Source organism: Pleurotus ostreatus (assembly GCF_014466165.1).
Source record: "Pleurotus ostreatus strain PC9 chromosome Unknown scaffold_8, whole genome shotgun sequence".
NCBI classification, from domain to species: Eukaryota; Fungi; Basidiomycota; class Agaricomycetes; order Agaricales; family Pleurotaceae; genus Pleurotus; species Pleurotus ostreatus.
Window position 1 is genome coordinate 1,294,141 of NW_023503163.1, and position 26,621 is coordinate 1,320,761.

Sequence of the window (26,621 nt, forward strand, 5' to 3'; positions counted from 1 at the left end):
ACGACTTGACGTGCCTTCAATGCAAGACTTTTTATTGGGGGGAGGCGATTATGCCGGCAACCGCCGGATCGGTGGGCTGATTTGTTTGGGGTAGTCTCCGTTTTTTTCAAAGTTCAGTCAAGCGAATAAGAAACGGCCAGCTTGTTCTGGTCCTTCTGGATGCCTTTACATTCGGGGCTGGTTAGTTCGGTTTGCACTCACGATTATAAATGAAACTGATGCCGTTTGCCCCAACATTTCACCTCTTCAACAACGTACACTTATATGCCAGAAATATACAAGCATTTATATCTTATCCCAAGGTCTCTAATCTAGCAGCAAGTCCTTCAAGGAAAGCGAACCCGTCCTATGTAGGTGCAAGGTTATCAGCGTCTGCGCATGAGTCCCTTTCTTCATGTCAAATACCTTTGTTATCGTCCTCCCTGAACTTTTGTTCGTCACCGTGCCAAAATCTGAGACCATCTTGGCTAATGCTCGACTGCTTGACGCGTTCTGCACATCCCGTTTGAGTCTTGCCACGACTCCTAATTTCACATGCGCGGGCTGCTTCTGATCAATAGGAAGTCCGCTGTTGCTGCTGCGGGATCTGGAAGTCCTATTAGACGATACGTAGTTAGCGACGATGACATGGGGACGCCAAGCAAAGGAGATAACCCACCGCATAGGGAGCACGAACACAGAGGGGTCGGATAACTGCTTGTGCAGAGCATCCAGGAAGGCGAACCCTTCCTTGGTCAATGTCCGCGAGCTGTTATATCCCTTCAAGACCTGGATAAACTCGAGGACGATAGATGCAAGTCGCGCGTTGTCCGTCGCCGAACCCAACTTCGCGGCGAGTCTGTCTAAGCGATATGCCTTTGGGGTGCGCCCAAGCATATGGGGTTTCTCATCCTCAGAACCCGAGCTAATTTCGATGACCGCGTGCACACGTATTGGCTTTGGGGCGACACGATGAACGGAATCTTCTTTGTAGGCATTCTCAACCGCCCGTTGATTCATTTCAGCTCGCATTGGACTCTTATCCTGCAGCGCTGGTTGTGGGACCAGCGCAAGGTTACCGAGACCCCGGAGGATATTTTCAACTTCTTGGGCAACCACTGTCCGGCCAGGGACGATCGTCCGAGGCAGCTTGAGCGGAGAGAATGGTGGTGGGGTCTTCTGGGACGGCTCAGTGTGGTTCCTGCCCAGAGCAGGCGAATTTCACTCACTACTGAAGTTATCGGGGGCTGCGGCGGCGGCCAGATGAATTCATCACTATCCGAGAACCCGTTGTCTACAGCCAGGTCACGAAACTCATCGATCCATCTCTCATAGTCGGGGCGGTCCATAAACTTTAATGACTTGCAATACCGAAGAAAGTCTTCGAATTCTTCGGGAAGGTTTCTGCATAGATCTTCCGGTCTGGCATTGGATTTATTTCGCTTCAACCGTTCGTGCTCTTCGTCGGTTTTTGGAACGCCGTTCCTCGTCCAAGGAAGCCCGCGGGGAGTGAGTAAGTGTATGAGCATGAGCGCGACAGCCTCCAAGTCATCTCGGCGGGAGGGTACTATAACCATGACGATTCAGTAAGGTTATCAATAGTTGGAAGCACATCTACCTTTGCCTCGGCAGTGGACCCCGACAGAGCTAGACAGTAGCTAAAGCCAAGTACTGATGAGACGCGGCGGACTTACCTGAACCAGTAATTTCCGATGAAGTCCCGCTTGGCCTTGCTATCAGGTATGTGTCGCCGAGTGTGGGGATCGATGTACTGCTTTGAGAACCCGAAATCAATCATATAGATTGTCTTTTCGTTCGGGGGGAGACCGACGACACAGTTGCCTAGCTGGATGTCGCGATGAAGGACCCCCCTCGAGTGCATGAACTCTAGCCTAGCGATCTAAGGGCGCGGTGGTTCCAGGACGACCGGTGGGTCTGAGCGATTGGAATTCGCATGAGCAATGAAACTCACGACTTGCATTGCAATGCAGCACACACTCCGCAAGTCCATGGTCTCCTTTTTACTCCGCCGATATAGCTGGTCGAGACTAGATCCAAGCAGATCAATGGCGAGATAGTCCCATTTCCCTTCCACTCCCGCTGTGTACAGGGTCGGCATCCCCAGTCCTCCCTGCAGCAAGGGGTAGAGTCGGCGCTCGTATCGGTTGGTTGGACATTCATGGTTTACGTCCTGGACTTTCAGCGCGACGACCTTGCCGCTATGAAGATGATGGGCTCTATATATTGATCCTAATGATACGCGTTAGATCGTCGTAGGGCGTGGAAGTGAGCTGAAATCAGCCATGTGCATATGCGCTGGACAGAGAAACGCACCAGAGTACCCTGAACCAAGATTCTCGCTCAGGTAGTAGTTTGCGATGTATCTCGGCAGATCTGCGTACGCATTAGTGGACATGACGCGAGTATGAATGTGGTGCCGAACGTCGACAGTGTTCAGGCCTCATTGAACACGCCCGACGCGATGCATCACGTGCCAAGGAAGACCGAAGTTAACTCTACAGGGGTCAGGATGGATTGCTTTGGTTCCAAGCTCATAAATGCAGAAGAGCTACGTCGTATCGCTCGTACTGCAAGAAGCCCGTACCCAGCACTCTGGTCATTCTCGTTCAAGGACTTACTTCAAGCTACGATGCGCTTGGTTCGCGCCGAACACACCGAGCACGTGCTACTTCCCACAGTCCATCAGATTGCTGGCCTCGAGCTATGGCGGTGATACTGGGAGAATGGACGCATGGCCAGGCCAGTGAAGCGATATCGTGAGCCCAGAGCAGCGCAGTTTGCATGCTGGTGCACGGAGAAAATAGCAGTTTCACAGATGGCAGCGACCCAGACCCTGTCGTGATAAGCTGCTATCTTCGTCACGAACATCGCCGTGGAGTGTGATCATGGCTTATAAACCCCTTTAAAGCCTTCGCTGAGCACTCATCTTCCTACAACTTCCGCTTCCACCGCCACCACCACCACAATGGCCTCTCAAACAGTGGCTGCCCTCCAAGACGAGGTGAACCGCCTCAAGATCCAACTCCAGTCGCTCACAGAGGAGGATAGCTCCCAGAAAATCCGCGTCGGCGACTACCTACTCGCCAGGCTCGAGCAACTTGGCGCTAATGTCAGTGGAATACCTTCTGGATAGATACCCAACGATGCTAACATTCTTGCGGACAGTCCATGTTCGGAGTACCGGGAGACTTCAATTTAGGATTCTTGGTGCGATAATAATATACGGCATCACAGCTTCAATGATCGCTTATCGGCAATATTAGGATCTAGTCGAAGATCATCCTAGCATCGGTGCGCTTATCCTCATTATCCATTTACACGGTCTGATACTTATATCCTTTAGAATGGATCGGGAACTGGTGCGCATTCCCGGGCGGAAGCATTTGCCACTTACTGATCATGATGCAAATAGCAATGAGCTGAATGCAGCGTATGCCGCAGATGGCTACGCCCGAGTCAAGTCAAATAGCATTGGTGTTATCCTTACAACGTGAGTTCAGCCGCGTATGATCGGACGCGATTTTACTTATCGCATCTATACCTAGGTTCGGTGTTGGCGAACTCAGCGCGATGAACGGTATTGCTGGAGGTGAATATTCATATTTCTTTTCGTGTCGTAGTGAATCTGAATGTCTGGCGTCGTTTCTAGCTTTCTCCGAGATGGTACCTGTCTTGCACATAGTCGGCGTTCCCAGCACTGTCCAACAGAAGTCCAAACCCATGCTTCACCATACCCTTGGAGACGGACGGTAGGCCCGCACATACGAGTGTCCCATCCCTTCGCTAACTCACGTTCTCCAATAGATTCGATGCTTACGAAAAGGCGGCTGAACAATTCACCATCTCGCAGGCCATACTTAAGGATCCTAACGCCGCCGCCGCCGCCGAAATAGATCGTGTGCTGACAGATTGCATCACCAGCGTATGCCCCTTCTTCTCTTTCCCTTCGGAAGCAGGCACTCACCTTCTTTTCCCTCAGGCCCGCCCAGTGTATCTCACCCTCCCTACTGATCTCGTGTATACCAAAATATCCTCTGCCCAGCTCAGGATCCCCTTGTCCCGCTCCCCTCCTCCCAACGATCCCGACGTCGAGAAATTCGTGCTCGACGAGATAGTCAAGCTCGTGGAAGCGGCTGACAATGATGCCATATTCCTCGTAGATGCTTGTGCAATACGACATGACGTACGGGACGAACTCGACGAAATGATCAGGAAGACGGGTTTCCCGGTATATTCGGCACCTATGGGCAAGACTGCTGTCAGTGAACAGTATGAGCGTTATGGCGGTGTGAGTACTCCAGCATTCTATTTCATATCGTGATATCTGATATACGCTCGTTGATAGATATATGTGGGCTCCATCAGCCACCCAGAGATCAAGGAGAAAGTCGAATCTGCGAAACTCATCATTAGTATCGGTTCTCTCAAGACCGATTTCAACACTGGCAACTTCACATACAGCATCCCCACCGACAACATCATTGAGGTCAGTATCAAAACGTACTCTGCAGTCATTTATATGTTCTTAACGCACCTTCGCCATTAGCTTCATTCCACTTGGACTAAGGTTCAATATGCGGACTTCGCCCATGTTGGCATGAAGGAACTCATCCCCAAGCTTTCTGCGCGATTACACCCATACCAGGAAGGCGCACGTCAATACGACGTACCGAAATTCGTAGCCGACGTTCCGAAGGAAGACAACGACGTAATCTCCCAAGCATGGTTCTGGCCTACCATGAATACGTTCTTCCGACCGCAAGACGTTATCGTCGCAGAAACCGGGACATCGAGCTTCGGGATATTGGATGTCCCATTACCCGAGAAGTCAATTTTCGTCAGTCAGATTTTGTGGGGGAGCATCGGATGGAGTGTTGGTAAGTAACAGCCGACGCCGGTGTTGTGGACAATGTTTTGACGTCGCTTGCGATGTAGGGAGTACACTTGGAGCTGCTCTTGCAGCGCGCGATCTGGGCCTTGGACGTACCATCCTCTTCGTCGGCGACGGCAGTTTGTGAGTCATTCTTCGCTATGTCCAGAGCTTTCATACTGATACGTGCCCCAGGCAGTTGACCGTGCAAGAACTTTCCTCGATGATGCGTCGCGGTGTCAAGCCCATCGTATTCGTACTGAATAACGAGGGGTATACGATCGAACGGTTCCTCCATGGTTGGGAGCGGTACGTTGGCTTCTTCGATTGATTGCTCGAGTCCTTAGCCGAGTTCTTCTTTCGCTCCATGCAGGCAGTACAATGACATCAACAACTGGAAGTGGACTTCGCTGCTCTCCACACTGGGCGACGCAGACGGCGTCCTGTCGAAATCGTACACCGTAAACAACAAGCAGGAGCTAACAGCGCTGCTGGGCGACGCAGAGTTTGCCAAGGCAGACAAGATGCAGCTTGTTGAGGTGATGATGCCGAAGCACGATGCACCGCGAGCGCTGCAGGTGCAAGCCGAGCTCAGTGGCAAGACAAACAAGTATGTGGGTGGGTCGTAAAACAAATCAATAAAGCGGTATGACAGACATCGGACAATGTGTAACTACAAGTTTGTAATCGTATTCCAGCAATAGATGGGTTCTCGCATGGTTTTGTCAAATGCTCCGTGGATGTGTTGACCCGGCTGATCATCGAAGTTGTGGCTACCGTTTCCGGGGCATTTGCCTTCACGCGAGCTCACGGAGAGCTGGATACGACCATTTACGGGGTAGAGGTTCTCATCCGATGGCATAGCAAGTTCGAAGCACAGGGCCGCGATTGGTCACCCCTTACGGAATGCCTTCGTCACCAGACTTCACATGCACCTTTGGCTGAAAAGAGAGTCGGATCTATAGATAAATCCAAATTCCACTGCAACTCGACATATGCGGATCTTAACGCCACACGCCCACCCATAAATTCTCCAATCACCCTGCTCGCCTTTGACCCACCACCATGTCGCTGTTACCCCTCGACCCCCAATCGATCGCCGCCATTATTCTCTGCATTACCGCGCTCGCGGTCATCCACAAGCACGCCCAGCGCCCAAGCGACTTGCCTCCTGGCCCCCGAGGTCACTGGCTATTCGGCAATGTATTACCGAACGCATTGTGCGTAGCGTTTCGACCGTTGAAGCAAGCCCCTGAGTCTGCTTTACAGCGCGTATCGCAAATTCGAGGAATGGACCAAGGAATTCGGACCAGTGTTCTCGCTGCGGCAGGGAACGAGGACCATCATCGTAGTCGGCCGCGTGCAGGCCGCGATGGATATCATGGAGAAGGAGGGCGCTTTCCTCGTTGACCGACCAGCATCTATCGCAGCTGGCGAAACGCTCTCTGGGGGTATGCGCGTGTTGCTGACACCTGCCGGCGAACGCTTCAAGAAACTGCGAAGGTAAGAAGCTCCTCGCTTGTCGGCGAGAAGCTTGATCTTATTCGCGGGCTTCGATGTAGAGCCCTGCACACTCATCTTCAACCCAAGGCGGTTACCACGTATTCCCCAGTGTTAATGCGGAACGCCCGCAATCACATCCTAGACCTCATTGATGATCCTTCCAATCACCAGGATCATGCCAAACGGTAAGGCACTTCTACGTGTTTATGTTCGGCTGACAGTTTATATTTGGTGTTGACTTGTAGTTATTCTGCCTCTGTCGTGATGGCGCTCGCTTATGGCCGTCATCCAGAGGGCTACGATGACCCAGGTGTACAGGCTGTAAACCGCTGCTTAACACGCCTTGGACTGAACTTGCGCCCTGGTCTCTGGAAAGTCGATATCTACCCATTCCTACGGTAGGTCCACTACCCTAACGTACCTCGTGCTTCTTGCTGACCACCGGACCCACAAAATCAATACAGATACATCCCCGGATATTTACGCGAACTACAAGATGGACACAAAGAGGAGCTTGCCTTGTTCAAAGGTCAATTAGCCACTGTTCGGGAGAAAATGGTGAGAAAGCGTCTTTGCCAGACCTTCTGCACAGTGTGGCTGAAGCAAAAATAGGAGCGAGACGAGGCTTCGTACTGCTTTGGGCGATACCTCTTGGAACGCCAAGCGGAACTCGAACTCGATGATAACGAAGTTGCCTACCTCGCTGGTGCCCTTTTTGGTGCGGGGTCGGACACGGTAGGTATCTGATCATTACCAACGGTCTCTTCGTTCTCACGCGCTGGTAGACTGCATCTGCTATCAGTATAACAGTAATGGCGGCAGCCCTACATCCAGAAGCTCAGGCCAAGGTACAGGAAGAACTTGACTCCGTCATTGGCTCTGATCGACGTAAGTTTGTTCTCGTCAGATTCTAGGGCAAGACTGACGTGTCCTAACAGCACCCACGATGGAAGATGCGAACATGCTTCCACAAACAACCGCATTCGTTCTGGAAACCTTCAGATGGAGGCCCGTGACTGCAGGGGGTGAATGATTCTTATCCTCGCTGTCCGACCGAATGTATAGTGACCCAACTCTGTTGCAGGATTCGCACATAAAGCCACGAAGGACATCATTTGGGTACGTTCTTTCAAACCCCTGACATCTGGCACACCCCTGACATAGAAGATAATACCCCAGAATAACTACCGCATTCCCAAGGGGGCTACCGTAATGGGGAACATCTGGTACGCGCTCCCCACACACCGTTTTTCACTCGGAGCAACCGCTGAGTGCATGATATTTATAGGGCAATCAGTCGTGATCCCGCCGTTTACCCTGAGCCGGAGACATTCAACCCCCAGAGATGGCTGACAGAAGACGGAAAGTTACGAACTGATATGAGGACGTTTAGTTGGGGGTCGGGTAGACGGTAAGTTCAGCGCCCCCCATGACTTGCTCGGCCTCGGTGTTAAATTCATTTTTAGCGTTTGCCCTGGCCAATACATCGCGCACAGGTACGCATGCACGTACAGCTGTATGTCATTGTCAATCGCTAAATGGAGGATTTAGTTCCGTGTTTTTGAACGCTGCCTTGATGCATTGGGCATTCAAAATCTCTGCCAACCCATCTTCACCCATTGACTCACTCGCGTTCACCGAAAGTGCAAATACGCATCCACTGCCGTTCAAAGTAGCCTTTGAACCCAGGACCATGGATTTGGTGACCTTGAGGTCAATGTTTGAAATGTACGGCCAGTGATCAAGAGCGCGATGGGACACGATAGAGCGCCCGAAATTGGCGGCCATATGTTGCGATCTATACTGTGAATATTGTTTGCGTGCGGATGGAACGGAATGTATCAACTGTAGATGTACTTACAACTACCAAGATCTGTATTGTGTTCGATGTATTATTGGACATCTTCAAATCAAGCGTGACATAATTACATTGACCATGAGACCACTGCGCCGAATGGCTGTTGTTTGCTGCCTTCCCCATCACCATCAAAGCAATGATTTGGCACTCAATGCCAGCTTACTAAATCTATCAAACCATTCCACGATGCTCTTCGCAGATTGCTCCTTGGCCCAACCTAAGATTTCAAGCATCATTATCGAGGAAACGATCCCACCGGTGAACAAAGATTGGGTGACACTCACGAGTATTCTCGACGGATGGGTCTCCACGGATTGCGAACCCATGGGCTACGCCCGAAAAGATCTGGAAATGATAATTGGCCTTACGTTCGATGAGGATGTCTTCAGCCCTTCGTCGTTTATCCAGTGGGAAGGTATGGTCGATTTCTGTATTCGTATGTGACCGGAAGAGATAAGATGATTAGAGCGAGGCACACGGACGGGAAAAGACCAGCGTGGACTAGCCTGCGCAAGAAAGGAGCAAGGGTTCTATTCGTGACGAAGGGGAAAAAGGAGGATCAGAAAATTTTGCTCATGTGTTGAGTTGTGGCGTCGATAATACGTACTTTGTATCTTGAAGAGGTGGTCTTCGTTGATAAGCGTGGGGTGAGCGACCGCACCTATTCAATGATATGAATGGCTATAGATATGCCGGGAATGAAATGTATTGGCTTACCAGCTGAGACCATGTCCCCGCTTAAGAGCTCGAATACGTAAGGTGCACCAAAGCAATAACCTACATAATGCCGTACCCATTGAGACCCGTCAACGTCCGTAGTGTCTATCGACTTACCAACGGCGCTGTAGGAAATTCCGTGGACACCTATGCCGGCACGCCGATGTGAAGTTTGGATCATATATGTTTTACCTGGACACATACCATACTTCTGTCTGACTCCGTCTATCCAACCAGGGAGCACGTCGGCGGCGTTCACCCGTGCCTTTGCAAACCAAGCAGGCCTGTCGAAACCCTGTTCGCCGTCATGGTTCTGAACTGGGTCACCCAGGAAATAATCCACCCCAAGCACTAAATAGCCTAAGCCAACGAGCAGTTGTAGTCACTGCAAACATAATAGATAGACTATTCTGAACTACAAACGCACCGTTAGCGGCGAATGAGTCTTGCAGCAGCTGGTTGTTGACGTAGAACGGTCCATACACGTCTGGGAAGAACAAGATAACCTTTTTCAAGTTGGATTTTGGCGTAGAGACATAGGTCGGTACACCGGCTATGGTGATAGTCTGCCCGACAGGGGTGCCGACGTGCTGTACTGTTGTAAAACAGCAGTCAGACGGAGGCCCTGCAATCACTGGCGATGGGGACTGCATGATCAAGAATCAAGATGGTTCAATCGTAAGAAGGGGCCTGGGTGATTGGTATGAGAAAGGTCCGCGTCCTTCTTGACCATTCGCATGAGAGATCGCGTGCTTGGCTGAACTAGGGATGTCGTTCGCAACAGCTCCAAACCGGTGAGAAGGCTTGGGCACAATATAGCCCTCCCAAGTGGTATTTTGGCAATTTTACCCAAGTGCTCTTCCTAAACCCACCGTGAAGAACATGTCCACTGGTCATATGATAGTTTCTATGAAAGGTATATTAGAACCTTGTCCTATCGCCTCTTCGCCATTTGAACTGTCAGATTATCGATATACATTTGAAGTGTTTCGTTCTCTGTAGTGAGCTTCTTGATTTCTTTATCCGTTGCCTTGACCCGCTCAAGCATGACTGGAAGTTGGCCCACTCAGTCACAGATTATGGTGTTGAGAATTCAACTAGCTGACCACGGAGGTCCTCTTGAGACGCAATGATATCCCTAAAGTCCCACCAAAATCTCAGTGAGGCGATAAAGAGCCAGCGAAGAAACCAACGCACTTGATTAGCTTCTCCTTTCTTATTGCGTCCTGAACGATGTCCCCCGTTGTAGGCGTGGCTATATCCCAGCCTCCTTGAACGTCGAGGTCGTCAGAGAAGGACATGAGCCTGGCAGGCCAGTAGCTTGTCGTGCCAGAAGTGAGAGTCGGATTTAATGAAGTCAGGCGTGGGTCGAGGAAACGAAATACTTGAGAGTGAGTGTGGGAGCGATCCCTTGATCATAAGCGCCCTGGACGTGACGCGTTCTCCCAACTGCCATCGCCATGTCCGAATATCTGCTCGCGTTCAAAGCCGGTCGTGCCTTCAGAAACGAAGGGACGAATCGAGTGGAACCCAGCGCGACTAAAGGCGCAATAATCCTTACGAACGGCGACGACGGGTTGCTGCACTTTATCTGGAAGAACAGATCCACAAATCAAATCGAGGAGGTCGGTCGCCAGCCTCTATCCCTTTCGTCACGCAATTAACGTGGTTTGCACTTTAAGGATCTCATTCTCTTCCCTACGGATGCTTCATTCGTGAAAGTCTCGCAAGCAACCTCGGGTCGCGTCTACGTGCTCAAGTTCTCGTCTTCGAATCAAAGACACTTTGTGCGGCGTTTACACTCCTTTGAGATCCCCATGGACTAACTGCATAATATAGTTCTGGTTGCAGGTGAAGCCCAGGATATGCCCCGGTTGATAGCATCGTTTAATGTGTGTAACAGGATGCGTCAGACGAACGAGATGCCAAGTTCGTAGAGAACTTGAACGGCCTCCTTCAAGACCCAGAGCACACTCTTGATTGGAGCTCAGATGCCTCTTCTGCCCAGGCGTCGACGTGAATTTGATCCATCTCGTATGCTGTTTTGGTGTTAACAAGTAACTTAACATAGTTCACAAGTGCCCCAGGCGACCCCAGAACAACTTGCCCAAATCCAGCGGATCGTTCAATCCATGTCTGGGAGCACACAACCCTCGGCGCCCGGTGAGCCAGTCCCAATTGCCTTCGTTTGTATCGTCTAACATCCTCTAGAACTCTCCCTCACCGACATTCTGACGCCTGATAACCTCAGGCCGCTATTCACATCTCGTCCAGAGTTGATCCCCGCGCTTTTCCCTCACCTTCCGCCGGATTTACCTCTCCCCCCTTCGACCGAAGTGCTCGAACGAGTAATACAGTGCGTCAGCCGCCTATTCAAAATGACCGTTGCTGATTACCTCTTAGTTCGCCACAATTCCGAGCTTCTGTCGCGAGTTTCGACCAAGCACTACGGACTGGGCTGCTGGGTGGTTTGGTAAGGGGACTTGGTCTTCCGGAAGAGGCAGGGACGAGTGTGGAGGCGTTCTTACGTGCCATACAGGAGCAAGCCGATAGAGGGGATAGCATGGAGACCGACTAATCAATTAGTTATGGATATGTAGGTAGACTCTACGGATAATAAAGGTCAAAGGAAGTCGGCGCCCTCATCTTCCCACTCTTCATCAGTCATTACTTCCTCCTCTTCGTCACTGTCAACAAACATGTCCAAGCCCTCCGGGAGATGCGCATATAGCCATTTTGAATCTTTCGGGGTGACGATGTCTTCCTCGCACATGCACACCTTCGCAAGAGGCACACCAGCCTCTGCGCGCGCTCTGACAACCTCTATCATTTCCTTTCCAGTGATGTCGGTCGTCGAGAGCGTCTTCAACAGAGGGCAGAACATGACCGGATTCTCTGATCCCTCTGAAGACGTAGCTGAAGGATTCGGATTCTGTAGCCTCGCGAAAATATCCGCTACGTCCTCTGACGCACATTTGAGGAAGAGATGTTTTACATTTTGCAGCTCCCCGAGCAATAGGTCCCGGCGCCGTTTGTCGCACGGAAGACTACATATTTTGAGAAATTCCAACCCACTGAGAATCGAGCGCTGCTTGCGACCGCCGGTGAGCTGTGCCGTTCGATCACTGATTGATTGGCCAGCAAGGACTTTCACGAAGTCCGTGTAGTCCGCCGAGTCGAAGTCGATTGTGAGGTGACGCAGTGAGGGCATATCGAGGGCTTGAACAAGACCGACAGCATAGTCGGGTTCATGAAAGCGCAAGTCGAGTTCGCTGAGCTTGGGGAGGGCGATTTTTTGGAGGACTTTGGTACCAGGGATGAACCAATCGCTCGGGGACCCAGCAGGCCCGGAGGCAGAAAGAGCTAGTTTTGTGAGGAGGGGCGATCGTCGAAGGATGGAGGCAAATGCAACGAAGGAGGGTCGGACGTCAGAAACGTGATATGCAAGTTCGAGCTCGGTTAGCTGTTCCATGCTGTCAAAAAGGGTGGTTCGAGGGGATTTTTGGGAGTTTATGGTCGTAGCGGTGTTATTTTCCTCAAGACAAGCCTCGTCCCAACCGAAATGTATACCCCAGAGAGACAGACTTCGGAGGTTTGGGGCTTTGCCTTGGAAAGGTACAAAATACGGAAGCTTCAGAGAAGGAGGATTGAACACTGCTTCGGGATCTAAATCTTCTTCTGCGAGATGCTGCAACTGCAACTCCTCCAGGAGCGGCGCCGGAGGGAGCGTGTCAAAGCGCACGAGTACTCGGTGTAATGACTTGTAGTGAGTAGCTGCTACTGCTATGCTTCGCCATCGCTTTGAATGTGGGCATATGATGTCGAGGATAAGGTCGATATCCTTATCCGAGCACGCACTGTCTGCGGGATCGCCTGTACCATTGTCGGAGCCATCATCTCTAGCAACGACACTGCCGGAACGTGTGATGGTGATGGTTGTGATTTCGCCTTCGCCTTCGTCATCACCATCTACATCAACCTCTACCCCTCGGTCTTCATCACCCTCGATGTCGACTTGGTACTCTTCCAGAGTAAGGTCGATATCGAGGTTGAGCGGAAGCCCTCCCGACCGTTCGATATAAGCTCGGCAGCGGTCAAAGGGACTGTCGTATGGACAAATATTGATTGTTTTCCACAGAGAAGGAGTAGACAAGGCGACTGAACGCCATTTGCTGCAAACATGCGACGCGACTACTTGGAAAGGTAATTGTCTATCGTCGTCGTCGTCTGAAGAGAACGACGAGGATGAGCCCGAGGAGTCGCTACAGCTTCCCATCTCGATATCATCCTTGTCTTTGGCATCGTCAGGCGCAGAGGACGCATCGTCGCTAGGACCTTCGCTCGACGTCTCCCACCTGCGAGCAAGGTCAAACGCATCATCGTCGTCAGAGTGCTCGTCTTCATCTTCCTCCTCGTCCTCTTCTTCGTCGTCTTCGTACGCACCAAGGAAGAAGATGTGGCCCAAAAGCTCGTTTGGCAGGTCGTTGATAGGACACCGGCGGCCAGTTGGTGGTTGGAACGGATTATTAGCAAGCATCATAGCTTCGGTCCGTTTCATCGCTTCATCCGGCGTGAGGGAAGGATTTTGGCTGAGCAGGGTAGTAAACTTTTCTTTGATGTCTTCGCCGACCATTCTTGCGCGTGCAGAGGACATCGCGGAAGAGCGAAACAGAGATAACTAGCCGATCCACCAGTGATCGAAAAACTTTGATGATCGAAATCGCATATGATAAGATTACTGTTGGCGCCCGCCCTCCTTCATCATGACCACCACCGGGGACGTCTGGCACAATTTCGAAAATGACTCGGTGCAATCCAGTACGCCTCTTAGACCGCCCCCAGCCAGAACCAAATCAATTCTGCGCCGAGTCTCGCAGTTTCTGGAGTCCCCTCCGGCAGGATCACCACCAGAAACCGTTGACGCACCTCCGTCTACCCCCATAGTCATTGAATCTCCCGCGTCAGAAAGTCCTAATGATAGCCCTCGACTTTCCACAATTGCATCTAATGCGCCGTCTGGCTCCTCGCAATCTGCTTTGAACGAAGCTTCAACCACTCTAGGGAAGCGAAGACAGAGTCGCAAGAAGGGGAAGAAACGAAGTTCAATATCGCTTCTCAAATTTGAGCCAAGGGCAGTGCTGGAGAACTCTGGTAGTGTAGCCAGAGACCATCTAGCATCAGAACGGACCTTTCTGGCCTATGTTCGGACGAGCTTAGCCATTGCATCCACTGGAGTCGGTGAGCTTCGTTGAATACATATGTCCTTTGAGCACAACACTCAAGGCCTCGCTACAAGCCCTGATACAACTCTTTAAACTTGCTATGAATACCGATGACCCGAGTCTCCCAAGCCCTGTCCATGTGGGAAGGAGCCTGAGGCCATTTGCTGTACCACTCGGAGCCACTATGCTAGTATTTGGATTCGTCGTTCTGAGCACTGGTGCGTAAATAATTCTGCCTGGCACCTACGCAGACCTGACGGCACCTCTGTGAATTTTAGGCACGATACGTTATTTCACTATACAGAAAGCTTTGACCAAAGGCATGTTTCCAATTGCACGTTTTGTGATGACGGGGATTGCCATCGCACTGGGGATCGTAATTATCATTGTTTTCAGTTTGCTAGTTGCAGAAAGGAATGCGTCTTAACCCTCCTCACCCTCTTCTGCTCTGTTTGATTCAACGTGTACTTCCAGCCTCTCAAACCGCCGTGTCGTACTTCTTTGCCACCCGCCACATATACACAGTTGGATCATTATAGCCTCGCCTACCATTCCCTCTGCGAAAGATACCAAAATCCATCCCAGCATATCACAACGAAGGAATCTGCCCCGGCCAGAATGCACTTCCTCCCACATTCTCTCTGTACCATGGCTCGTCATGGGCTAAGATAACTCGGACCCTCGGTATCCTCATCATGCGTCGGATCCTCTTTATATGCTCATCGGCCTGTTTCGGGTCGTTGTGAACGCATCCATGCGGCCAATCGGGGTGCATCGCGACATCAGCATCACCCGTTATAAGGCGCCAGTTGTGTGCGCTGTCTCCCACCATAAGCAACCACCCGCCGTCTGGAGACGTCCGAACTAAGAGGTTTTGGTGCCCCGGAAGGTGCCCCGGTGCATCGATGACGTACACGCTTCCGTCTTCGTATAAATCGAGCGCACGGGGAAAGGGCCCCAACGGTGGCCAGTCGCTGGGGTCTAACCAGGTCGTGCGGTCGGCGGGGAGGAGATTATTGTGATGTAGCGCCTTAGTATCCGCCGGAAAACCTGGGTGAAATAGTCCCTTCGCCTGCGCGCCAACAAGGAATTGGCTGCTGGGAAATTGCCTGGGGTCTCCGACGTGGTCATGGTGGCAGTGGGAGAGACAGACAATATCAATGTCGTCAGGCGAGAGCCCTCCTTTGGCTAGCGACTCCACCACACTCTGCCTAACCTCCACCATATGCCCATTCTGGATCCAATGCACGACCCTGGGGGGGTTATTCTCCCAATCTCGCCGAATACCAAGATCGAATACCAACTTCTCAGGGCGTTCGGAATGCCTGACGAGGAATGACAGCGAGGGGGCAATTGTGACTCTGCCTGGGGTGGCGGGCGTCATGAACATCTCGTCTGGAAGGTGTATCACCCCAGACTCCAGAGCGGAGACATGGCAATATGCCTGGCTTGCGGACGGGGGCGGGAGCGTGTCCATGTCTTCGTACCTCAATGTACACAAGTGACGCCTACACTGTGCCTATATACAAAATACCTCTCCACTAGATCATACTCCTGACACGCCATCACATGTGCAATGTGAGATACAAAGTCCAGGAATATCTGGGCGTGGGCGGTGCATTACGGCAGGGCATCTTCTTTCAATGTTCACCAACGGTCCAGGCGGCGTTCCGATAATTGCAATTATATCTGTTACTCACGAGAACAAGGATAAACCATGCAACCGTGTAATTGCTATATTCAATGCCTACAACGGTGGCATAATTACTGGAACGAAGCATCAAGCTTGGAAGTAAGAAGCGCCACGGCGAGAGCCGAGACAGCGAGCGCTAAAATGTTCCATGATGGATGACCGTATCGAGCTGCAGCGCTGAGCGCAGCCATCATCTTCCCTTCGTCCAACGTCAGAACATACACAAGTTCCACAATGGCTTCCTCGGGTCTCTCGCGACGTCGCGTAGGCGGCGGGGCATCGTCCTCCATGGCCGCAGATGACGACGAGCCCGCGTACTCCAACGGCTCGCCCGCCATGACCAGGAGCACCAGCAGCTCTGGCCCCGGTGCCAACTCGCATGCTGGCTCTGCTTTTCAGGGAGGCAACAAAATCGCCTTTGACCCACGAGACCTGGAGGGCGCGAACGACGATGAAAGTCGAGTCGGGGGCAAAATGCCGCGGTTGACTATTATGGAAGAGGTGCTGTTGCTTGGTATCAAGGACAAGCAGGTGTGTGTCCCAGTCTTTTAGTGCAGCCCTCTACATAGCCACCGCGTGCGTGCATCCACTGCTGAGACACCGTCGGCATTGGGCATCCCTACGCACATGTTGTATCATGTCGTTCCCATACCATTGCTACTGGAACACCCGCTCATTCTGGCCGCCAGCTGCCTCGAAGTAGACTGCATTCTCACGAACAGATTCATTTAAGGGCTACCTATCATTTTGGAACGACAATATCTCATACGCGCTCCGAGGTTGCATACTGATCGAGCTGGCGTTGAGGCGGAGGATTGCTCTCGTCAAGGACCCGAATCGACGACGCGTGCCACTCCCCGATCGCCTGATTGAAATCATCGACGATCGACAGACGGGCGAGACGATTCTGGACGAGACGTTGAAGATGATGAAGGCGACAGAAGAGAAAATGGGGATTAACAGTTGGATTGACCTGCTCAGCGGTGAGTGCCTACTCCGCAGCGTCTGCGTGCAATGACCGTATCTCTCATGCGCAGGCGAAACATGGAACGTGATGAAGATTGGGTATCAACTCAAACAAGTACGCGAACGGCTTGCGAAGGGGCTTGTGGATAAGGGTGTTCTTCGTACCGAGAAACGCAACTTCCTCCTCTTCGATATGGCTACACACCCCGTTGCAGATATCAGAACAAAAGAAGGCATCATCAACCGCACCGTTTCACTCCTCACCGCAACGACGTCCACTATCCCGCCTACCGCGCTGGACAAGGAAGGCGTGCAATGCCGAGCCATGCGTGCCGTTTGCCTTGTCTGTGCTGCGTACGCCGCGAGTGTACTAGACAACGCGTTCGGCCGGCTGACCTACGAGGAGCGGGAAGCTGCTTTCCAACGCTGCGACGATATTCTTGCAGAGTTTTCCTGTTGGCCATTTGGAAGTGGGGGTCCCAATGAAGGCGCGACCGCTGCAGGAAGGCGAAGACAGGCTACTAGGATCGCTTCGGGTGGGGCTGCGGAGGCGACTGGCAGAGAGTGCATACTTGGTTTGATGCAAGAGGTACGGAAGGAGCACTCCGGGGAGGAAGACGTTGGGTTTGAGTTGATCGCTGGCGTGCTGGAGGTGCTCTCAAAATTAGACTCGCTACTCTGAGCATATTCCTTCTCGTTTTCGTATCCCTTTTGCCACGCAGGCGGCTTTCACCTGCATAATACGTCGTTAATTGTTGCAATTTTTACTTATTTTGAGGATTTCAATGCTACGTATTTCGCTCGGCGTCCTTTTTCTCCCACTCCTCTTTGTCCAGCCCAAACCCTTGCTCATCCAACTTGGAAGCTAGGTCGAGGAGTATCGGTTGCGCCCTCTCCCAAAATGCAGTCCACTCTTGCAAGTCAAGCGATTTGCCGTCCTTGGGATTATGACCAGCCAGATACAAGTCATGAAGTGGGATCAGGGCTCCCAAGAGTGCAAATATTTGCGGATGATCAACGTGTAAAGGTTGCGTAGAGGGTATTGATGCTATATCTCGAATGACTGCACGGGCTAGGGTGATTGTTGCTTGCCGTGCCCGATAGATCTGAGAGCCTGCCTCTGCTTCAGCTTGCATGAAATCCTTCCTTGATTGTAAGCTATGATGCACGCGTCAAGGTGAAAGGAACATACTACGAGGGACTGCTCAATCTCATTCTGCGGGCGGTGAAGGTACAGGATTACCTGCATGAGGAGAGCATACGCCCGCCTTAGTCTGTCAGCTGGATCGGCGGGAAGCACGTCCAGCCACTGCGCATTTGCCGCCGTCTCGAGTGCTTGAAGCCACTGGTCGGCCGCAGCATCGCGCTGGATGCTGTCTTCAGCAGCTCCTTCAGCTCGCGGCGTTGACGAGTAGAGACGCGCCCCCTGCGAGGTACGATGAAGAGGCGGAACTTCGTGGCGCGCTGGGAGGAGGACCGTCTTGAATCCGCGTCGGCCGTAGGTCCATGTTCTCGAGCCGTGGCGAAGGGCCCAGTTCGCGCGTCGTGTGACGGAGGAAAACATATTGAACTCGGCATCGCGTCCGGGTCACCGGGTGGGTCAGCTCCCGGGAGTTCGCGGGTTGCTCATCAACTGTCACGCGTTACTTGTCACAGCAATCACAATGTCTGCGATGAACGTCGACGACGCTCAGCTGGCCTATGTCCACCAACGAGACACGCAAGTCCTTTTTACTGATATCTGGCGATAATGCACTGACTGGCTGCATGTAGACTCGTTGAGGCCATCCACAAATCGCAAACGATCCTCACCGACTTGCAGGAATTGAACAAGTCGGAATGGGTCGTGCGGTATCCCCAGCTCAAAAGAGAGAAGAGGCAGAAACCGCGCCGCTCGATGACCTTTGCGGACGATCCCAGCAAGGAGACTGAGGTTATTGTCGGCAGGCAGGGACTCTCGAGGTCTCTTACCCTCGCCTCTATCGTCGACGCTCCCAAGTCACTAGGAGATTCACAATCTTCGCCCATAGAGGTCGCAGCATCACAGTCGCTCGCTTCGTTGGACACCGTCGTTGAAGGACAGGGCGTAGATGGAGATGCGGAGGAGGGTACTATGAGTGGAACTATGGTGGAGACAGACCCGCTCCTCATCCCGCCTACTGAATCAGATTTCCACGTCCTTCGGTTGGACCTGAAACTCAACCATTCATCCCACTTCACTTCTTCTCGCTCGGCTCCCTCCTGCACGACAGCCGCCTCCGCTGATTCCACCTCTCCCTCAGGTCAGTCAACCACTACGACAAGTCCCGCCTCCCTCGTCTCCCATCTCGAAAAATCCTCCATCGCCTCTCTCCTCGGCTCGCGCATCTCCGCCGCCAGCGCCCACCTCACCAACCTTGAACAACGCGTTAAAAGCCCCCTATCCAAGGTCTTGGTGACGGGCGATCTGAATGCAGGGAAGAGCACAGTGGTTAACCGCTTGCTTGGGAGGGAGATCGTTCCGGTGGATCAGCAGCCATGTACAGCGGCGTTTTGCGAGGTGAAGGATGCGAAGGAGAATGCAGGTGTAGAAGAGGTGCATGTTTGTAAGGAGGGCAAGACATATGATGTAAAGGATGAGGAAACGTATACGAGGCACACGCTGGAGGAGTTGGATACGCTTGCAACTGAGGGTACGGACGCGACGATGATCAAGGTGTATATCAACGATGGTGCTGCTCCCTCCAACGGCTCTTCGCAAGACTCAGACTCGCAAAACTCGCAGTCGCGCTCCCACTCCCTCCTCTCCAACCCCGTAACCTCTCTCGCCCTCATCGACGCCCCAGGTCTCAACCGTGACTCCCTCAAAACCACTGCCCTCTTCGCTTCACACACCGAGATCGACGTTATCCTATTCGTCGTGTCAGCCGAAAATCACTTCACACTCTCGGCGAAAGAGTTCTTATGGACGGCGGGGAGGGAGAAGAGGTATGTGTTCGTGGTGGTTAATAAGTTTGGAGGGATAAGGGACAAGGAGAGGTGTAGGGGTGTTGTGGGTGGACAGGTGAAGGGATTGTCGCCTGGGACGTGGGAGGGCAGAGGAATGCTCGTGCATTTCGTAGAGGCAGGAACCAAGGGTATGGTCAATGTAAAAGGAAAGGGCGGAAAGGGAGAGGAGTGGGACGCGGACGAGGCGTTCGAGAGTATGGAAGCCAAGCTACGCAAATTCGTGCTCGAGAAGAGGGTGACCAGTAAACTCCTTCCCGCGAAGACGTACTTGGAGGGACTTTTGGGCGACGTCGAGTTGCTGCTCGAGGCGAATCGCATCGAGGCAGAGGGCGAGCAGTCCAGGGTCCTTAGTCTCCTTAAAGGCTCTGGTAATGATGGGGCTGTCGGGAAAGAAGCGGAGGTGAAGAAGATGCAGGAGGATGAGGGCGGCATGGAGGATGAACTGGAGGATGTTGAAGAATGTGGAGTTCGACGTGTCGAGGGGCGCGTTGGGGATGTCCTCGAGCAGGCCCTCGAGATGGTCGAACAAGGGAAGTTGCCAGGTCGTCTCGCTATCGGTAACACCGCTACCAAAGCCATCACCCCCAACGCCCATGCCAACAGCAATGCATTGACACTATCGCTGCCCGAGTACCCTGGTGTATGGTCTGTATTGCAATACGCCCGGGATGTCAGAAGGGTGATGCTTGAAGCGCTTGACCAGGCGGTCCGGGACGTGGAAGACGAGGCGAGGGGTGTTGTGGAAGAGGGCGTGGACAGGGTTGGACAAGTAGGAAAGAAGGTATTGCCCGAAGAGGTAGAGAGGGAGAGGAGAAGGAGGGTGTTCAGGAAGGAGGCAATGTTCGCCAGGGAGAAGACCACCGCTGTCAAGAAACATCATAAAGCGGTGCACGGAGGAGGAAGTAAGGCGGTGTATAGATATGGAGCGGGTAATGGCGTTGTTGGCGGGCTGGGCCTCTCACTGGCGAGTCGGGAGGAGCTCCTTGAGGTAGGCCTCGAGGACCTTTTCGATTATAGGGAGTGGTTCGGCGGCTGTTTCGCGCATCACTCTTCGCACAAGAACAAGAGCCAGAAGAATGGGAAGGTTGCGGAAGAGGAAGATGCAGCCGCCATGACAGCACTGTCTATCCTCGGCGTCTCGCTGGGCACACTCCCGCTCGTATCCTCTCATCTTGGCTCTCTCTCCCTCTCTGGCCTCGGTGTCTCACTCGGTGCTGGAGGACTAGGGTTAGGTGGATTGATGGGCATCCGCTCCCTCTTCGAAGCCTCCGTGAAGGTCGTCGACATGATACGGGACGAGGAGGTGAGGAAGTGGATCGCTCCCGTCGTGGGTGCCGTCGTCTTGGGGAGTGTTGGATGGGTTGTAGTCGAGCTCCCAAGGAGCGTGCCGAGGAGCGTCGGCAGGCGCGTTGGGAGGGAAGTGCGGAGGGATGCCGGTGCGGCGGGCTATCTAGCGAGAGTAGGGAGCGGGAGCGCCAAGGGCAAGGGCGGAGAGGTCATCGTTAAAGAGAAGGATGATGAGGGCGAGGACGTGTGGATTAAAGCGCACACCTACCGCATTACGCGCGAGACACGCAAGGTTCTCCGCTTGGCCGCGTGGGACGTGCGGGAGAAATGGCGCGGCGTGTATGACGAGCGGGTGAAGGAGGTGAGGGGAATGGAGGAGGTTGTGAAGAAGTGCGAGAAGGCGGTGGGGCGGATGGCGGTTATTTTGGGGCGGTGTGGAGAGGTTAGGCAGGGGATTGTCGGTGTTGGCGAGATGGCGGAGGTGGGCGCGGAGGAGGTTGAGTAGAGGATACAAGCGAGACTCAATTAAGAAGTAATCCCTCCTCGCGCTTCTATCTCTATCCACTTACGACCTACTACCGACTGCATAGATTGTTACTTTTCGTGTTCCGAGGAAAGCTGAATTAGTGAATTAGTGAATCGTTTATTTGTTTAATCTCTACTCTACATTATGTTTTTGTCTCGCTTCGCGTCGCGGTCGAGATGTATACAGACGCGAATTATGGTTATGAACGAATATGATTATGACTTATGCAGATAATGAGTGATGGGGAACGCATAAGGAGGATGGGGCCCGTAAGTACGACGAATGTCGTAAGAATGGTAAATTATGATGATGGAATCAACATGTATAGGCAATGATAAACCCAGTGTCCATAAGTATATCATTGAATCACCCAGTACAAGCCATTGTCACGATATTTAATACAATTAGAATATATATATTTACAATATACGGGCGTAGGGAAGTCAATGACTTCGCCCGGCAAGCCATTGAAGGACGATATCACTAAGACCCGCGTCAGCCATCATTTCGACGCATCTAGTTTTCTAGTTTGGGTGAGACTCACAGGTTATGCTGACTCTTCATAGAGCACTAGATGGGGGTTAAGCATGACTCATAGGTTAACGTGGGGAATGGACTTACTGAGTAACACTGCAGGGATCACAGGGAACACCGAGTGAGTTATGGTTGAGTGTGACAGCACGCGGAGAGAAAGGAGGAAATGATCGTACCGAAACGGGCCTGTCAGTGATTTTGTCTAGTTGCCTGTTCCAGATTCATTAGGTCGGCTGGAGTGCTACGTAGAGAGCGTGTTACTGACAGCTGTTTTATCAAATCTTTGACGGGGGCATGTCCTTCCAAGTCGTTCTTGTTTCCGAGCTGGTGGGCACGACGGGTGTCAGATAAGGAGTCGAAGCAAGATATGGAAATGAAAGGGACATACGACGAGCAGGGGCACCCCACTCAAGGATGGATGCCCTAGGAGTTGATGGAGTTCGAATCTAGCCGTGTTGAATTTCTCCGTCTACGAGAGTGAATGGGTAAATTGAAGTGATATTGCGGAGGGAATTGACGAACGTCTGCTGAGTCTACAACGAACCTAGACCATCCGTAAGTTCGTCGTATGCAAGAAATACGGTGAGATAGACGGAATTACAGGATTGCATCGACGCCGTTGCAGTATCGCTCCCACATAGTACGAAACTTGGGTTGTCCTATAGATAGCCGTGCTGAGCGCGGAAGAGAAGGGCGACTAGGCTGGGAACGCACCAGCGACATCCCATATCTTCATCGTAACATTCCCTTTCCTAACTTTCCTAAAGTTGAATGCCACCGTCGGTACCACGTCCTCGCTCCACTGTGTTCCAAGTTTCGCTCCAAAGGTCATACTGCACAGAAGGCGGTGATTTCTTACCTGGCCTGAGGTTATCACATTGAGAAAAGAGGTCTTGCCAGATGCCTTGGTTCCTTGTCAGCCATGGAGGATCTCTATATGTTATCTATCTGCTGGAGACGGCATACCTGCAACCCGACTACGGCTATCTCTGCCGCTTTGGAGAAGAAGAGGCTGCATTGAGCCGTGAGCGAGCCGCCTGGCATGTATATGAGATGCACGCACCCGCTGAACCACAGGAAGAAATTCGTAAATAAGTTTGGCATGAGGGATTGCTTGAAGAGGTGGTTAGCCTAAGTGACGACCCTGTGCGTGACCGGCGACGTTGCGTGACCGTCGCGCCTTGTCACGCTCGCGCTCATCCCGACAATGCACTGCGCCCGCAGGATATGGCCCCCGTCATGCTCAAGGCTCGCTCGCTCAAAATCCAGTACAGCTAGCTTGCTGAACTCGTGGATTGGCCCGGATAGTGCTACTCAGACCGCCTCCTCTTCTCAGACCGCTAACTTGACCTTCTCCCAATGCCTACGCAAGTCGCACGAGGCCTTGGTGAGCCAGCAAGCGACCTCTAGCAACCTCATTGATTCTCTGAGGGCGACTATACCGACCGGCATACCGGCGAAGAAAAAGAAGAAGGCGAAGAAGGCAAAAGTTCCTGCGACGGACGGGGGAGAATCAACGAAGTACAATCCGACTTCAGAGCTGAAAGCAGAAAGCTGGAAGGAAGACTGGGGTCGCGACAAGCTGGCTCCCCTTCCCATTGCTGCAAGAAAGTCGGAACCGGCGGTCCCTGCTGAAGAACGCGAAGCAGCGCCACACACGAGCAGTCAGACGTTGGTACCATACTGGCGACGCGTGGAAGGGCTGCTCGCAGATTCTAAAATTGAAAACGCTCTTACAGGTGAGTAGACAGCCGTAATCCATGAAGTAGCCAGCAACATTGCTATAGATTTGGAACCCATTTCCGAACAACAACCTATTGCTCGACTGTCCCATGGCTTGGACCGTGTACTATTCAAGTACGATCTCAATTTTTTGTCAACCCTCCGTATAGCCTAACACTACTCCAGCCCAGGCGTCCATTGGCTCCAAGATCCCCGCTCACACGTCTATAATTTCACACCTTGGCTCGAAAAGATACCCAAAGTCAATGATTTCGCGTTCGAACGTTTGACAGGGTTTATCAAAAGCTCCAAGGATGATGTGCGTCCACTGCTCCCCGCTTTCCCTGTCCCGTGCTTATTGTGCTCTGTGTATGCAGGATCTATACACTCTCGCCAAGCGCGAGAACCGCACATTCGCTGGGTCGACCTCATCGCTAACGAAGATCCTGAGCCATATATACTTCCTAATATCGGGAGACAAACACGTCGATACGAGCAATCTAAGCGCTGCGTTTCAGAGCGAGGTCAGTCTTATATTTTGAATTAAACTTGATGATGTGCGTCTGACGAAACCGCGAAGGCGAAATCCTTCACACCAGGCCAACGGATGCCTGCGACCGTCATCCTGAACTACAGGGACGGTGTGTATGCGATTGACTCCGACTCTGACTCGCCTGAGGCAACGGATCGGAATGTTTTGACCTGGATGGTATGTTAACATTACCTCCGTCACCACATAAATATTCAATTTACCTTTGCAATGCGATAGGGGACTCTCCTCGAGAAGTTCCTCACAACGTCACCGCAGGAATTCAAGACCCACCTACGGTCTACCCCATCCGACCCCGAGGTTAACCCCAAGCGCGAGGCATATCGTTACGCCAAAGTACGTCTTCGAGTTCTTTGAAACAGGTCGAAAGACCCACCTGATCGAAGCCGAATTTTCTCGTCTCTATTTATGATATATGATGTTTGTGATACGTGCAGTCCAACAGCTTCGTTATGCGCTCGCAGCTTGACTGTCAGGATCCTCGATTGCCTGGAACTGGGGTATTTGACATCAAGACCCGTGCAGCGCTCCCTATACGGATGGACGTGCTGAATTACGAGGTATGTAGCTGTACTTGTGATGTGCTTTGGAGTTGTGAAGGAATACTAATATTTCACAGGAGAATTCGGGCTATCTCATCCGGACTTTGCAAGGCCCGTTGGAGAGCTTTGAGAGAGAATACTACGACCTTATACGCTCCGCGTTTCTCAAATACAGGTATGTCATGTCCCCTCGCGAACCCGCTTCGCACCTCTCCTCAGATCCTCAAATAATCAACATCAATATTCCCCGCAGCTTCCAAGCACGCATCGGGAACATGGACGGCGTTCTCGTGGCTTATCACAACACTGCCCGTTTATTCGGCTTCCAATACGTCCCGCTCGAAGAAATGGATGAGCGGCTCTTCGGCTCGCCCGAAGTCGGCGAACGTGTCTTTCAGAAGTGCCTCGCATTATTGGAGATTGTCGCCGACGAGGTTATCAGGACATACCCCAAACAGGTGAGGAGATACGCTATATCAATTACCCGTGAGGCGCTGTGTGCTTAAAGGGTTGTTGCAGAGCTTGAAATGTACGTTCGAAACCTTGGAGGGTAAAGGCAGGATGGATATATGGGTGCAGCCGTTGGATGCGGAAGGGTCTGCTGAATCCCAAAAGACAGCGCCTATGAAGCAGATACAGGTAACGGCGACGAATTATCTGGATGAGTTACGCACCCGTGGTCCAAAAGCGGTGGAAGCTCCCAAAGACTCTGACTGTGCGTATTAACTGATCCTATCAGCGAGCGGAGAAGCTAATAATGTCTGGATATCGTGTGTAGGGTCTATATACTGGACTATCTCGACTCTCGCGGACAACCAGCCTGATATTCTCAAACGGTACCAGGCCGCGAAGGACAGACAATACAGAGATTTCTTGTTGCCGTCCGGCGCTACCCTGGAGAACATTGAAGAGCTTTGGGACAAATTGGATTTCAGGAAAGCCACCGCCCCTTCGACATTGGACTCAACTTCCCCCGCCGCGTCTCCTGATGCAGTCGTTTCTACCACCAGCGATTCCGTCCCTGAGCAAGATGGCGGTGAGAAGCACTCGCCGACGATTAATCCGGACAATTTCAGGAGCCCCGACAAGAGGATTGAGTTCCTGCGGTCGGTTGCGAGGTCTGGGAGGGAGCACACGGAGGCGGTTGCAGATCAGCGGAAGGGCATGCCAAGGCTTGTGTGGGGAGAAGGCGAGCCTTGGGTTGATGAACATGGGGTGTTTGATGAACCGGTGGAGAGCGAATCAGAGCAGGCGGAGGTTGCGATGTCGGAAGCTATTCCTTCGACTGATTCGACTGAAGTAGCCTCTGAGTCGTTGGAGGTGCTTCCGGAGGCGCTGTCGGATGGGGTTGTTGGTGACGTCGCTCAGACGGCTGATGCTGATGCTGATATCTTGCATGATATTTCCGCTGTCGACAAAGTAAACATGAACGTGGATGGTCAAGGCACCGCTGGACCACAATCCCCGTTAGTCGAGCACACCATAGGCGAGTCCCAGGAAGTGCAGCAGGATGAAACCGGCAGTGCACCCGCAAAGGACGTCCGAGGCGTTCCAGGAAGCGATACGCCTGCCACGTCTGGTTAGATCCCTGGATGCCAGAACGACATTCCGCAGTCGTTATGTAGTATTCATCACTGGCGAAT

The 26,621-nt window shown here is 52.3% G+C and overlaps 14 protein-coding genes across 14 annotated transcripts; 7 read left to right on the forward strand and 7 right to left on the reverse strand.

Annotated features, from left to right (window-relative positions):
• Positions 1-292: 292 nt before the first annotated feature.
• PC9H_010778 (uncharacterized protein) lies at positions 293-2,395 on the reverse strand (the record flags this gene model as incomplete). The annotated part of the gene is made up of 8 exons (XM_036780271.1): positions 293-346; positions 406-595; positions 659-1,158; positions 1,209-1,546; positions 1,598-1,626; positions 1,674-1,879; positions 1,952-2,229; positions 2,314-2,395. The coding sequence occupies 8 exons, from the start codon at positions 2,393-2,395 to the stop codon at positions 293-295; spliced, it is 1,677 nt and encodes a 558-aa protein (XP_036627654.1).
• A 570-nt stretch (positions 2,396-2,965) lies between these two features.
• On the forward strand, positions 2,966-5,499 carry PDC1 (Pyruvate decarboxylase 1; the record flags this gene model as incomplete). The annotated part of the gene is made up of 14 exons (XM_036780272.1): positions 2,966-3,109; positions 3,166-3,207; positions 3,264-3,291; positions 3,344-3,359; positions 3,413-3,490; positions 3,546-3,589; positions 3,650-3,749; positions 3,805-3,922; positions 3,980-4,288; positions 4,346-4,486; positions 4,547-4,877; positions 4,936-5,014; positions 5,066-5,179; positions 5,244-5,499. The coding sequence occupies 14 exons, from the start codon at positions 2,966-2,968 to the stop codon at positions 5,497-5,499; spliced, it is 1,800 nt and encodes a 599-aa protein (XP_036627655.1).
• A 436-nt stretch (positions 5,500-5,935) lies between these two features.
• PC9H_010780 (uncharacterized protein) lies at positions 5,936-8,114 on the forward strand (the record flags this gene model as incomplete). The annotated part of the gene is made up of 13 exons (XM_036780273.1): positions 5,936-6,090; positions 6,140-6,373; positions 6,433-6,558; positions 6,619-6,771; positions 6,838-6,931; positions 6,986-7,108; positions 7,159-7,261; positions 7,312-7,398; positions 7,458-7,492; positions 7,553-7,599; positions 7,662-7,784; positions 7,840-7,869; positions 7,925-8,114. The coding sequence occupies 13 exons, from the start codon at positions 5,936-5,938 to the stop codon at positions 8,112-8,114; spliced, it is 1,500 nt and encodes a 499-aa protein (XP_036627656.1).
• Positions 8,115-8,359: 245 nt separating this feature from the next.
• On the reverse strand, positions 8,360-9,601 carry PC9H_010781 (uncharacterized protein; the record flags this gene model as incomplete). The annotated part of the gene is made up of 7 exons (XM_036780274.1): positions 8,360-8,448; positions 8,516-8,659; positions 8,738-8,761; positions 8,839-8,892; positions 8,949-9,095; positions 9,153-9,308; positions 9,376-9,601. The coding sequence occupies 7 exons, from the start codon at positions 9,599-9,601 to the stop codon at positions 8,360-8,362; spliced, it is 840 nt and encodes a 279-aa protein (XP_036627657.1).
• A 281-nt stretch (positions 9,602-9,882) lies between these two features.
• On the reverse strand, positions 9,883-10,249 carry PC9H_010782 (uncharacterized protein; the record flags this gene model as incomplete). Its single annotated transcript, XM_036780275.1, has 3 exons — positions 9,883-9,998; positions 10,055-10,086; positions 10,146-10,249. The coding sequence occupies 3 exons, from the start codon at positions 10,247-10,249 to the stop codon at positions 9,883-9,885; spliced, it is 252 nt and encodes an 83-aa protein (XP_036627658.1).
• A 159-nt stretch (positions 10,250-10,408) lies between these two features.
• On the forward strand, positions 10,409-11,526 carry PC9H_010783 (uncharacterized protein; the record flags this gene model as incomplete). Its single annotated transcript, XM_036780276.1, has 6 exons — positions 10,409-10,573; positions 10,631-10,735; positions 10,852-10,964; positions 11,020-11,111; positions 11,160-11,304; positions 11,352-11,526. 6 exons carry the CDS (start codon positions 10,409-10,411, stop codon positions 11,524-11,526), a joined length of 795 nt encoding a protein of 264 aa, XP_036627659.1.
• A 45-nt stretch (positions 11,527-11,571) lies between these two features.
• Positions 11,572-13,602, reverse strand: PC9H_010784 (uncharacterized protein; the record flags this gene model as incomplete). Its single annotated transcript, XM_036780277.1, has 1 exon — positions 11,572-13,602. One exon carries the CDS (start codon positions 13,600-13,602, stop codon positions 11,572-11,574), a length of 2,031 nt encoding a protein of 676 aa, XP_036627660.1.
• A 109-nt stretch (positions 13,603-13,711) lies between these two features.
• Positions 13,712-14,597, forward strand: PC9H_010785 (uncharacterized protein; the record flags this gene model as incomplete). Its single annotated transcript, XM_036780278.1, has 4 exons — positions 13,712-13,766; positions 14,085-14,186; positions 14,245-14,388; positions 14,449-14,597. The coding sequence occupies 4 exons, from the start codon at positions 13,712-13,714 to the stop codon at positions 14,595-14,597; spliced, it is 450 nt and encodes a 149-aa protein (XP_036627661.1).
• A 162-nt stretch (positions 14,598-14,759) lies between these two features.
• PC9H_010786 (uncharacterized protein) lies at positions 14,760-15,647 on the reverse strand (the record flags this gene model as incomplete). Its single annotated transcript, XM_036780279.1, has 1 exon — positions 14,760-15,647. One exon carries the CDS (start codon positions 15,645-15,647, stop codon positions 14,760-14,762), a length of 888 nt encoding a protein of 295 aa, XP_036627662.1.
• Positions 15,648-16,097: 450 nt separating this feature from the next.
• PC9H_010787 (uncharacterized protein) lies at positions 16,098-17,511 on the forward strand (the record flags this gene model as incomplete). The annotated part of the gene is made up of 3 exons (XM_036780280.1): positions 16,098-16,394; positions 16,597-16,846; positions 16,901-17,511. The coding sequence occupies 3 exons, from the start codon at positions 16,098-16,100 to the stop codon at positions 17,509-17,511; spliced, it is 1,158 nt and encodes a 385-aa protein (XP_036627663.1).
• A 106-nt stretch (positions 17,512-17,617) lies between these two features.
• On the reverse strand, positions 17,618-18,393 carry PC9H_010788 (uncharacterized protein; the record flags this gene model as incomplete). The annotated part of the gene is made up of 2 exons (XM_036780281.1): positions 17,618-17,971; positions 18,022-18,393. 2 exons carry the CDS (start codon positions 18,391-18,393, stop codon positions 17,618-17,620), a joined length of 726 nt encoding a protein of 241 aa, XP_036627664.1.
• A 100-nt stretch (positions 18,394-18,493) lies between these two features.
• Positions 18,494-21,609, forward strand: FZO1 (mitofusin; the record flags this gene model as incomplete). Its single annotated transcript, XM_036780282.1, has 2 exons — positions 18,494-18,553; positions 18,613-21,609. The coding sequence occupies 2 exons, from the start codon at positions 18,494-18,496 to the stop codon at positions 21,607-21,609; spliced, it is 3,057 nt and encodes a 1,018-aa protein (XP_036627665.1).
• Positions 21,610-22,073: 464 nt separating this feature from the next.
• On the reverse strand, positions 22,074-23,268 carry PC9H_010790 (uncharacterized protein; the record flags this gene model as incomplete). Its single annotated transcript, XM_036780283.1, has 11 exons — positions 22,074-22,113; positions 22,175-22,200; positions 22,341-22,374; positions 22,430-22,488; positions 22,553-22,633; positions 22,687-22,708; positions 22,766-22,823; positions 22,879-22,966; positions 23,024-23,068; positions 23,131-23,176; positions 23,228-23,268. The coding sequence occupies 11 exons, from the start codon at positions 23,266-23,268 to the stop codon at positions 22,074-22,076; spliced, it is 540 nt and encodes a 179-aa protein (XP_036627666.1).
• Positions 23,269-23,371: 103 nt separating this feature from the next.
• Positions 23,372-26,562, forward strand: PC9H_010791 (uncharacterized protein; the record flags this gene model as incomplete). Its single annotated transcript, XM_036780284.1, has 11 exons — positions 23,372-23,903; positions 23,952-24,021; positions 24,073-24,205; positions 24,264-24,410; positions 24,467-24,595; positions 24,656-24,772; positions 24,874-24,996; positions 25,056-25,153; positions 25,232-25,436; positions 25,498-25,693; positions 25,757-26,562. 11 exons carry the CDS (start codon positions 23,372-23,374, stop codon positions 26,560-26,562), a joined length of 2,556 nt encoding a protein of 851 aa, XP_036627667.1.
• Positions 26,563-26,621: the final 59 nt, after the last annotated feature.